This window comes from Ranitomeya imitator, chromosome 4 (assembly GCF_032444005.1).
Source record: "Ranitomeya imitator isolate aRanImi1 chromosome 4, aRanImi1.pri, whole genome shotgun sequence".
NCBI classification, from domain to species: Eukaryota; Metazoa; Chordata; class Amphibia; order Anura; family Dendrobatidae; genus Ranitomeya; species Ranitomeya imitator.
The window spans coordinates 437,197,351-437,209,649 of record NC_091285.1 but is presented as its reverse complement, the minus strand read 5'-3'; the positions used below and the strand labels follow the sequence as shown (position 1 = coordinate 437,209,649).

At 40.1% G+C, this 12,299-nt stretch overlaps 1 protein-coding gene across 2 annotated transcripts in view; it reads right to left on the bottom strand.

Annotated features, from left to right (window-relative positions):
- VPS13C (vacuolar protein sorting 13 homolog C) overlaps positions 1-12,299 on the bottom strand; it is a 478,755-nt gene that overhangs the window by 177,002 nt on the left and 289,454 nt on the right. For both annotated transcript variants that reach the window (XM_069765602.1, XM_069765601.1), the window contains 5 exons: positions 10,196-10,299; positions 8,277-8,444; positions 7,401-7,705; positions 6,433-6,580; positions 397-544 (listed from right to left, as the gene is read on the bottom strand). In XM_069765602.1, the coding sequence (XP_069621703.1) occupies positions 397-544; positions 6,433-6,580; positions 7,401-7,705; positions 8,277-8,444; positions 10,196-10,299 (873 nt within the window). The remainder of the gene's footprint in view (positions 1-396; positions 545-6,432; positions 6,581-7,400; positions 7,706-8,276; positions 8,445-10,195; positions 10,300-12,299) is intronic.

Below are 12,299 nucleotides of genomic sequence, written 5' to 3'. Positions count from 1 at the left end.
ATTGTTTTTAATGTTTGTGTTCTGTGGTTTCTTTGTGTCTAATTTTTGCATATTTGTATGGAATAAAAATTACATATTTTTCACTTGATCCATGTCTGAGGTGATCCCCTTTTATGGTCTATTTCTTTTCTCTCTTTTTTGCAGAGCGGTACCATGTGACCGCTCAATACAGGAAGAAGCTATCAGTGCCCGGAGAACCAGGGACGTGCAGGTACCGTGCCAGGAGCAGGTGAGTATGATTAGACAGCTGCCGCTCCCCCTCCCCTGCCGACCCCTGGCAATGACTCGAGTATAAGCCGAGAGGGCCAATTTCAGCCTAAAAAAATGGGCTGAAATTCTCAGCTTATACTCGAGTATATACGGTACCTTTTTTTTTTTTTTTTTTTTTAACTGTACCTGTTTGTTGAGAAGACATACTCGTCTCTCTTGTAACTCTCTTAACTGCTTCCGATGTTGGGGGTGCACTTGGAAGTGATGGAGTTTCAGCAAGATTCTCAAAAAGAACACCCATTAAGATAGTGAGATCATCTTGACTCAAGGCAATCTAAAAAGCAATTGTGCATGATTATTAAATACACTCACAAACACATAATGATGATCTGCTGAACATCAATTTTACTTATCTCAATATGACCGATTATAGGGTACATATACACGTTTTTTCAGACAGAATCCATCTGGAACCCGCCTGAAAAAGCACAGCAAAAAATGATCGTAGCTCACAACAATGTAAAAACAATATTGTTGTGCACAACATACTCAGTCTTTTAACCACTTAAAGTTCAGAAACCGTGAAGCTATTAAAAAAAAAAGTTAGATGTTTATTTTCTGGGCAGCTTCACCACATTATATTTATTAAATATACATACACACACTTATAATACACATACATATACACCGTATATACTCGAGTATATACCGAGACCCCTAATTTTGCTACAAAAAACTTTATTTTCACTAGACAAACAGGAGAAAATGGACACCCAAAATTTGTTGGGCAATTTCTCCTGAGAATTCAGATACCCCATATGTGGGGGAAAAGTACTGTTTGGGCGCACAGAAGGCTAAGGGCTTTTGAACGCAAAATTGGATGGAATAATTAGCGAATGCCACTTAGCGCTTGGAGAGCCCATGATGTGCTTAAACAGTAGAAATGTACGAATGTATCTAGATGTGTGGTGAACATCATGAACCCACAGGTGATTCACAGAAGCTTGTAATGTTAATATCATTGATTGAATTGTGTGTGCTGGTGTCATGTCATGTTTGGAGAGATGTGCCTAAACGGTGAAAAGTGACTACATTTTGGAAACTAGACCTCTCCAGGAATGTATGTACATGTGTGGTGAGCACCTTGAACCCCCAGGTGCTTCACAGAGTTTTTCAACGTTGATCTGTGAAAATGAAAACAAAAAATTTCCACAAAGCTGTTGTTTTAGTCCCAGTTTTCTGATTTTCACAAGGATAGCAGGACAACGATACCCCATATGTGGTCCAAAACTAATTTTGAGGCACAGTGCAAAGCTCAGAAGAAGAGAGACGCCATATTGGAGTTAACATTTTGTTGGAATGGTTTGAGGGTGCCATATCACATTGGCAGAGCCCCTGAGGTGCAATAACAGCAGAAACCCCCATATATGACCTCATTTTACAAACTACACTCCCCAATTACGGTAATTAATCTAGGTGTACAGTGATCATATTGACACCACATATGGCTCACATATTTTTATACTAAAATGGGTGGTGAAGAAAGAATAATTTAAACATTTATAACAAAATAATTAAATATTTTTAACAACCATTTGTTGTTTAACCCATGTTTTTAATTTTTATAAGGGCTAATAGGAAAAATGGACCTCAGTTTGTTGTAAAAATTTCTATTCAGTGCCCCAATATCCTACATGTAAACAGGAAGTACTTTTCAGGCACAATGCAAAGCTCACAAGGGAAGGATAACTATATTATAGTGTAGATTTTACGGTTTTGGTTTGTAGGTGTCATGACCCACTGGGAGAGCCCCTGAGGTGCCAGAACAGCAGAACTTTTCATAAGTGACCCATTTTACAAAATGTACCCCTAGTGAATTTATCTAGGGCTGCAGTGACCATATTGACACCACAGGTGTGTCACAGAATCTTATACCATTGGGCAGTGAAGAAAAAAAATAAAGTACCATTGATTTTTACCACTATAATTTTGTTTGAGCCTCAAGTTTTTAATTTGTTTATGGACAAATAGGTAAAATGTAACCAAAACTGTCCCACAATTTCTGCTGAATATAGAAATACCCCATATGTGGCTGTGCAGACTTGGGAGGGACAGAGCCCTTTTGCCTAATGGAGTGCAGATTTTCCTAGAATAGTTTGTGGACTCCATATACAGAGCCCTAAGTGCTAGAAGAGCAGAATCCCCCCTCAAGTGACCCCATTTTGGAAATTATACCCCTTTGGGAATTTATCAACAGGTGTAGCGACGATTTTAACTCCATGGGTATTTTACAGAAACAAGCAGTAATGGATGGTACTGAGTAAATTGCAAACTGCCAATGTAGTGCCCAGTAAGTTGTAGTGCCCAGCTCGTGCTTCTGAAGACATACACCCATAATTAGGTGGGCTCTGTGAACACTACAGACATGCAAAACATGTGGATGCTTAGTGTGGTTTAGGCACACTGGGCTGAGAAGGGAGGGGGCATTTGGATTTGGGAGCACAGAATTTGCGGGATTTCTTTCAGTAATATGGATGCCCCCTATATTTCCATTGACAGGTGAAGGACCTGGAGTGGGGACTTGCCATTTTTGTGGATGGAGTGGAAGCTTTTATTGAGAACATTTTACGTAACATGTGGGATCACATTTATCTTGTACTCTACGCTAAACACTTTGGGATTCCATGTAAATCTCAGAGTGACGCGATTCAGATTAAACCCCTGATGGATCCATTTACTATAGTGAGGTAGCAGAGTTACTCTGGACTTAGTCTGGCCTCTGCTCAGCGGTGTCCTTTTCAGAAGTGTACAAAACTGTGACAGACCAGACTTTATGCAAGCCTAAAAAGACGGACAGCGCCAGATCACAGGCCAGACAGTGTCCACAGTGATTCCATATGCCTCATATACGGAATCTTCTTCCAGGGGTTTCATCTGAATCACATATTTCAGAGATTAACAAGGAAACCCTGGTGTAAGTGCTCAGCCTAGAGAGGATAAATGTGAGTTGAGCTTTACTATGATCTTTGAGAGGAAAAATGGCCAAAACAGCAGGTGAAGAACTGGTTTTATTTTTTTTTTATGCAGTTCCTCTTGCAGTATAAGTGATTAGACAACTTTATTCTTCAGGTCATTGTGATTACAGCGATACCAGATCTACTTTATTATGTTTGGCTGTGGTCACATACTAAAAGACACTTTTTAATGCAAAAACCCATAGCCATATTTTGAAAGTTATAATTTCTCCATATTTCGGCAGACATGTCAGGTCTTGTTTTTTGCGGTACGAGTTGATGTTTCTATTGGTATGGTTTTCGGTCACAACATTTTTTGATCGCTTTCTATTCTGACTTTTGGGAGGCAGAATAAACAAAAATCAGCAATTCATGAATGTTTTTTGGGGGGATTTTTTAAGCCATCTCGCATGTGGTAAAATTGATAAATCCGCTTTATTCTTCGTGTCAGTACAATTAAAGCAATGTCACATTTATATTTTGTATTATGTTTTGCCACTTTTACACAGTAAAAAGTTTTATAGACAAAATAATTATTTTTGCATTGCTGTATTCTGAGAACTAACTTTTTTATTTTTCCATTGTATGGCGGCTTGTTTTATTGCGGGACAAGATTATATTTTTATTTACGTTGGTCTTTTTTGCATTTTATTCCACTTTCTGTTCAGCGGTATGATGAAAAAGTATTCTTTTTGCCCTGTTTTTTTTATGGAGTTCACTGCAGGGGTTAACTAATCGGACAGTTTTATGGGTCGGGTCATCACGAACGCAGGGATAACAACGGTGTCTTTTTTATTGTTTTTTTCACATAAAAATAAAAATATATTGTACTGACAAAAATGTCTATTTTCCGATTTTTTATTTTTTAAATATTTTTATGTTTTTTTTCTTCTTTTCTTTGTACTTTTGTCACCATGGTAATGATCGGGCCCCCGCGATGACATTGGTGCCTTCTAAATGCTGCGAAAGCTATTGATTACAGCATTTAGGGAACTAAAGTGGTGGAAGTGGTGTAGGCACCGCTCCTGGCAGTGAGTGCCGGGTGTCAGCTAGGACATCAGATGATCACCCGGCGGCGATCGCACGCGCACAGCTTCGTTGTGCCTAAAATGGCCTGGATGTACTCAGTACATCCAAGGTCGGTAAGTACCAGCCGATCATGACGTACTGAATACGTCTAAGGTCAGGAAGCCATTAAAGGGGGTGTCCGGCCTTAGGCTACAAGTCTGCAGTCATTCTGTGACTGCACAATTGTGAATCACCACATTGCATGCATTGCGCACTGTCAGGATTCGTCAGCGCTGTCACCAATAGTGTCGAGCGTGTAACCGCAAGTATGTGATTTGCATACATGCGGTCAAGTGCTGACTAGACTCTGTCCGGCCTCGCGCAATACACTTGCATGGAGCACGGCCGTGCCACAGTTTAGTAGGAAGGTGTTGGGAAATATGCAAATCACATACTTTCTGCCATATGACCGCCCACTCCTGGCACAGGCACTAGAGAATCGAAAAAAGCTATGAGGGGGCACCACGGTCAGTGGGATCACACCAAGACCTACATACGAGCCAATCATATAAAGCAAGAAAAACAGAAACGGTCTCATAAAAGGGGATCACCACACATATGGATAAGGCACTACTAGTGCCTTATCCATATGTGTGGTGATCCCCTTTTATGAGACAGGCACTAGAGAATCCTCATAGCAGGCAGTGAATGTGATGTGAAGATTTACAAGTCTGCAGTGACAGAGTGACTGCAGACTTGTAGCCCAAGACCAGACAACCCCTCTAAGTATCTGGAAATCATAGAAAAAAACATCATAGTTTCCAGTAAGCTGAAGTTTTGGGCAGCAGTGGATCAACAGGAAAATGATCCCAAACATGCCTCAAACACCAAAATTTTGTTTCAGAAAAAGCCCTAAAAGATTCTGTCGCCCGAGTTAAAGTCCATTGAACATTTCTGTTGGCATTTGAGGAATGAGGTTATAACATGTAACCCCATTAATACATGTAGACCATTTCCCATAAGGAATGAGTTAAGATTCCTCAGGAACCTCAGCCACAAGTTAGTATCATAATCAAAACTTGCTCTCTAGTGAATACTTCAAGGGAACCTGTCATTAAAATCATGTTACCCGAACTAAGGGCAGCATAAATCAGACACTGGCTGCACAATAATAGACTGGTACAATCTAATCTAAACTGCAGCAGCGTTTTGTTGAAAACGTAAATAAATTGCATTTTACGGCATACATGATCCTATAAGCACATCGAAACAAATCTGATTCCTTCCCTGCACCACACTTACAGAAACTACACAAGATGGAAGAGACTGGTCCCGGTATATACTACAAAATAAAGATCTTTGCTTCTAAACATTCACAATGTAGATCACCTTGAAATAGATATAGCATTTATTATACTCACATAGAAAACTTAAAAAAAAGGCATTCATGAACTCAATAGATGGAAAAAAACACACGGCATGCCAGCACTTGATTTTATGAATGCTGTATTTTTCTATATGAGTTTAATAAATATTTTTCTTGGATAAGTGTGCCTGGCTGGGCTCCCCTATGTCCAGTTGTATTTCAATGTGAGCAACAGTTGTAAAGTGCAATTTTTTTGTCTTTCTGGGAGGGAAAGGATTTGGGCTGCCTTTTGGAACTACGCCTTGCATCAATATGTTCGATTCTATTGATTGGGTAGTGCTATATGCTACTTTATATCTTTATTTAACATAAAAATTAAGAGGCAGCTGAGGAATATCTGGAGAGATCTTACAAGTCCGGTGACGTCCCCTGTTGTCTTCTTTCCACCTCACTGTGACATGTTCCTCCCCATGTGCAGACATGGAAGAGGTACAAACATGGAAGAGACTTGTCAATCAACAGAAACGGCCATTGATAATCCATCTGGGGTCAGAATCGGACTAGTCAAGTCTCTCACTATAGTCCACAACCAGCTTGTACGAATGAGCATTTGGAAGTGGCTGTAGCAGTTGAATTTTACCGTATATTGAATTTGGCAAAATCACTTGTTACAGTAGTTGTGTTGAGAGATTTCATTTTTTCTTTTTTATTGCAAACAGCAGAAAGTTTGTAAATTTTGCTTACAAACCAAAAATAGAAACGGGGGTTAAATCATTTTGATGGCAAATATGTATGAACACAACACATTCCGGAATAAAATGAGCACCACTATACCTGCATGGGCTTCAAGTCCCCATCAATCTGCATGGCTGGCATCTGAGAATACCAAGATGACGACAGATTTCTCTGTACAGAGACAAGCAGATTAACAGGCTGCAAAAGCTCAAGTTCTGGTTGGAGGGATCCATTTTGAATGATTGTCCTGCAATAAAGAATTTAGGTTACAATTTTAGTAATCTCTTCTGTTACAAAGTTGTCACCAAATGATCAAAAACAACTTCATATTTCAGCAGCTTTGTTTTTTCCTTTCCTTTCAAGAGCCATAACTTTTTATGATCCACATTGTGCGGTCTATAATTACCTGGCAACATAATTCTTCAGGTCAATGCGTTATTGTAATAACATTTTATATTTAACCATTTTACTGGATTAAATAAAATCCGAATTCGGTTAAAAAAAAATTGGATGCTTGTTTTTTTTCGATGCCAAGCTGTAATTTTTGATCATAGCAATTTGGGTTACATATGATGTTTCAATCACATTTCACTGAATTTGAGTTTGGTGCAGCAACTAAAAAAAGGCAACTTAGAGGTTTCAATTTTTTTTTCTTTGCAGCATTAACCACATGATGCAACCAGTGATTGACAGAGGCATTTAAGGAGTTAATCTGCAGCAATCTGAGCTACGTCTGTTCACTGCAGTGGTTTTTCACTCTTTGCTGTTTAGATCCAGCAGCTGATTCAAATGCCAAAAGCTGTAAAGGTGTCATACTGTCCCTGATCTTATATTAAGATCTAGAGGTCAGGTCATTAATATAATAGTGGACAACCCCTTTAAGCGGACACAATGAGAGTGCATGTATTTAGCAACTAGTGATAATTAAGAATACTGAATGATAAATGAGAAATTTTAGAAATTGATAACCTCCCTTTCTCATTTGCAAAACTTAAATGGTTTTACAGTTTAATATATTAATGAATGACAATAAATACATCAGATATGGACAGATAGGGCATACAGACCTCGATAACTTCAGTTCTGTTAGATGAATGTCCATTTTATCGATCACTGGAGGTAGAGGAGAATTGACTTCAGGAACTAAAGAAAACTTGTTCTGGACTCTTATCAAGCCTAAATCAGCAACCACAACATTGGTGGAGATAGAAGACTGAGGTATGTAGATAACAGGAGCTTTGAGATTTATGTCCATAGAGAGACGAAATGATTTCTGGGCAAGGTCCTTCATGCTGTATGTCCCTTTTTCCGCAGCCTGAGCAGTGGCGGAGGTCAATGCTTCTTTAGCTGTTTGGAAAGTGTTCATAAAATTCTAAAAAAAAAAAAAAAAAATGTAGACAGCAAAGTAACAAGAAAATCATTAGCAGAACTGAAAACTTACTCTACTAAAGCTAGCCATAAAGAAGGTAGGTCACAACACTTGAGGTTTAAAAACCACATATGGTAACTTAATTCATAAAATATAATTATGGAATTCAAATAATGATTATTAGTATTGGTATGAAATTTGGACATAATGTAAGTTAGTTCTCCATCCCACTTTTGGCATATATGGGAAGACTGAACCATGGATGGCATCATAAAATGATTTTCCACAATATATTACATTAAAACCGTATCTTTGGGGCTATCACAGTTTAGTAAAACAAAGAGGTGAAAACATCTAGTGGAGTCTTCCTACAGGGGCTGAGACGCAGCACTGGACACATCGCCAGGGGCTTCATTAGAGGGGGCTGTGGCGTTACAGCGACTGCAGCTACATAAATACTGGTGGAGCCTCCAGAGGTGTATAGGCCATCAGTACAATATCCCACAAAACTCACTTAAACTACCACAATTTCAACAACCACAGTACATAGCAGTAATCATAATACTTCACTCACCAAGAGAGACATGAGAAATTTATGAAGGTACACAATGTGGATACAGCCGACTCGGAGCAAAATTTCACCATCTACGGCAGACATATTTGTGTACGAAGCACCTTCGGTTGCATCTGGATATAAAGTCATCTGCAAGTTGAAGACTTCTTCTCCCAAGATGTAGACTGTCTAAATAAATACAAAAGAAAATGTGGTAAAGTAATCTATATATATAATTGTCTAAGGGTTTTTCCGTCTGTCTGTCTGTCTGTCTGTCTGTCCTGGAAATCCCGGCTCTCTGATGTACTGCTATCTATGCCCATGCGCCAGCCAGTGAACTAGGAAGTCAAACTTCAAACACAATGGAGCAGCAGGAAGAAAAAGCAAAAGAGGCAGAAAAAAAAAAAACGATTTCTCTCTCAACCATAACTTTTCATTAGTCATCTTGAGTAGAGGATGAGCGCATTTCTTTGGCTCCCTCCTTATTAGGCAAGCTATAGTGCTTACAAAATAAGCTCCAGAGGAAACCGGGATTGCTCTTGCTGATCAGCTGTTCCGAGCCACAGCTGCATGTGTTGCGGCTGTGTGACAGTCACAACACATGCATGGAGAACCCACAAAACAGGCTCTCCATGAACGTGTTGTGACACAAACAGCAGCGACACATGTAGATGCGACACCGGACAGTAAATCAGCAAGAGCGATCGAGGTATCCTGGTTCCCTCTGCAGTTTATTCGGTATGTGCAATAGCTTGCCGAATAAGAAGGGGGACAAAAATTCGCTCATCTATAATCTTGACATCTGAAAGGCTATGTACACCTTTTGTACAGAACCTTTTTTATTGTTTATTTACTTCCTAAATGCAGTTACCGACATTCTAAATAATTTTAATTTGTCTTTAACTAGCTTAGATCTCAGCAAAAATATTACAAATAGAGATGACAGCAGGAACGGGAAGGGGAGTTCTACACAGATATCAACAATGTGAAAAAGAGAGAAGTATCTCAAGGAAGGAAAAGAAAACAGGTTATAGATAGAGATGAAGATAGATATAAAGAACCCGGCACTCAACTTGAATTAAACTTGAGGTTTTTTATTCCGTAGTACGAAAAAACGTTTCGGCCTAGTGTGGCCTTCGTCAGTTACGTACTAAAGGATGACTGAGAATAACCTCAGTATGTGTGATAGATCCGTGGGTTATCACTTAATGGTGGTCCGCTTAAATAGATATAGCGCAGCTGTGAGCTGAGAGTGGCTGGGTCCTGACGCGGTGTCCACCGCTGTCGGTGTAAAAGCCCGGGCTTTTACACAGACAGCGGTGGACACCGCGTCAGGACCCAGCCACTCTCAGCTCACAGCTGCGCTATATCTATTTAATCTATTTAAGGGTTCTTTATATCTATATGCATATTGTTTGGGAACCTACCCGTGCACCCTAGTAGCTGTGCTCACGTCTTTTGACTCATAGATAGAGATGAAAGCATAAGAAATAAAAAAAATGTGCAAAATAGACGCTATGCCAATCTCATATCCAGCCCTTTTGCCTTTTTGCAAGAGAAGAATCTAATTTTGGATCAGACGGCAAACTGCATTGTTATTGAAATTGTATTGCCTAAATGTAACCACTAACACATGTAAAAATATTTTCCCATGTCAAAAGTGTCCTTGGCCTTTAAGGATAAAGCAAGAATGTACAATAATTTTCATGCATTACATATGGAGTGTTCCATAGGTCTGCTTTAGAATTCACTTTTGTATTGCTCAGAATCTTGCCTCAATAATGAAAGCCTTTTGCCAATAATTTCAGCAATATATTTTTAAATTTTTGGATGCTACTAACAGAATTGCAGCATTTTCTTTATTATAGTTATTTTTATTGTGTATTTTACAAGGGTTTGCAGTAGGAGTAAGCAAAAAAAACAAAAACTTTATCTTTTACCTTTTGATGAATGGTTTTAGGATCTACATTAATGACAACAATTTCACGCAGACGAGCAAACACATCTTTTTTCTGGGCCTGTGTCGTAAACGAGGCAACCATACCTAAAGGCAAGAAATACACATATTGAGCATATCGTAAGTCAACAGGCTTATTTTCTTTTGTGCTCAGTTAATATAACAGAACGATTAGGAAAGTGCTGTTTAACACAGCCAACAAAAGTATAAAAGTTAGTAAAGAAGGCATACGAGTACAATGAACACATATTTCGGGAATGGTTTATCAACACTAAAGTAATTCTGAGGAGTATCACAAAATTAATTGTGTAGAATTGCAACAGTGCAAAGAAAAAAAAACATTGATCCAGTCATCTGATAACTAAAAGAAAGCAGTCATTGACTATCAGTATTGCATTTAATATTGGTATCCATTTAGGGATGAGCAGATATTGTGAAAATAAAAATTTGCCTGAATTTTCTCCAAAAATATATGGTGAATAAATTTACACAAATCTCAAGTCTGCTCCACCGTGAACTGCTGATCTGTGATGGCCCAAAGTACGGACCATCGTTGTACAAGGTGTTCTGCCCATTAGGACAAAAGATGAGGTTAAAAGTACTGTTGCTACTTTAATAAGCAATAATAGTCTATTAGTGATGTCTAATGTGGCAATAGCACCATCTGGCCACGTTTAATTCTATTACAAGTTGTTTTTCTATAAAGCTGCCAATTGCATTGTGGAAAAAACCAAGGCATTTTGGGTAAGACAGTCCTGGTGAAGCAGTCATACTGTAAGAAGCAGTCTAGCATAACAGTTTTGTAAACCTTTCTTCTGCATTATGTTACTAAAACTTAACTTTTCAGGACAAAGTATATCTGGTAAGGGATCTCTTTGTTCTCTGGTATTAACTGTTGTTAAATCAGATGGTGATTGTTAGTAGGTTATGTGTTCACATGTACAAGCTCCATCTTGATGTGTGCTTTCACGGTTAATTGTAAATGTCATAGGTATCTATGGGGCGTGTCCTAGCTGGCCATGTGAGTGGAAGCAGGGAAGAGTGCTCCTGCTGCCATAAGGACAAAAATCCTGCTTTAACCCCGATTTTCGGGTAAACTCACCTAAATCCGGCTGGCTGAAGGTCCGGAGAGTGCAGCGGTGCGGAGCAGCAGGTCCGGAGTCGGCAGCGATGACCAGGAGGCGGCAGAAAGACGCTGGCACCAGCGATGCAGGAGCCAGCCAAGATGGCTCTGATGCTAGGGAGGACGCCGAGAAGGAGAACGCCGCATGTCAGCGGCGCATGGAGGTGGCCGCAAAGCTGCAGCAGTATGCCAGAGTGGAGGCTGCTGAGGAGGCAGAACCAGGATCTGGAGCTGACCAGGAGGAGGAAGCAAGCACAGCCAAGCAGCATGAGGTACAGAGGGGGAAGGAGAGAGGCAGCATGGCTGGGGCTAGTGGGGGACCTGGAGGCATATCACAGGGAGAGGAGCCGACTCTTAGAGATGTTATCACACTGATCTCTTCATGTCAGCAATCCCTGAACTCCTTGGCCCAGCAGATGCAGGAAGTTAAAGGGGACACGGCACAGATTAATGCGGCTCTGCAGAAAATGGACAAACGTATAGGAGTGGTGGAGGAGAGGGTGAGCACGGCAGAAGATCACATACTTAAGCTCCAAAAAGCTGAAAAGAAGATCGCCCAAGCAATAGCCGAGCTCGCTGCCAAAAATGAGGATCTGGAAAATAGATCCAGAAGAAATAATATACGTATAGTGGGGCTGCCTGAAAAGACTGAGGGGAGAAATCCCACTGAGTTTGTGGAGAACTGGCTGCTGGAGAAGATTGGGAGCACAGTGTTGACAAAAGTCTTTGCTGTTGAACGGGCTCATAGGGTCCCGCCGCAGCCCCCTGCCCCAGGAGCAAATCCCCGTACCATGCTTGCTAAAATACTGAACTACAGGGACAGAGACATTATCCTTAGAAAGGCTAGAGAGATGGAGGATCTGACGGCTGGAGGTCAGAAAATCGCCATTTATCCGGATTATTCCGCTGCGGTTCAGAAACAGCGGATGAAGTTTACTGGAGTCAAGCGGCGACTGAGGGAGCT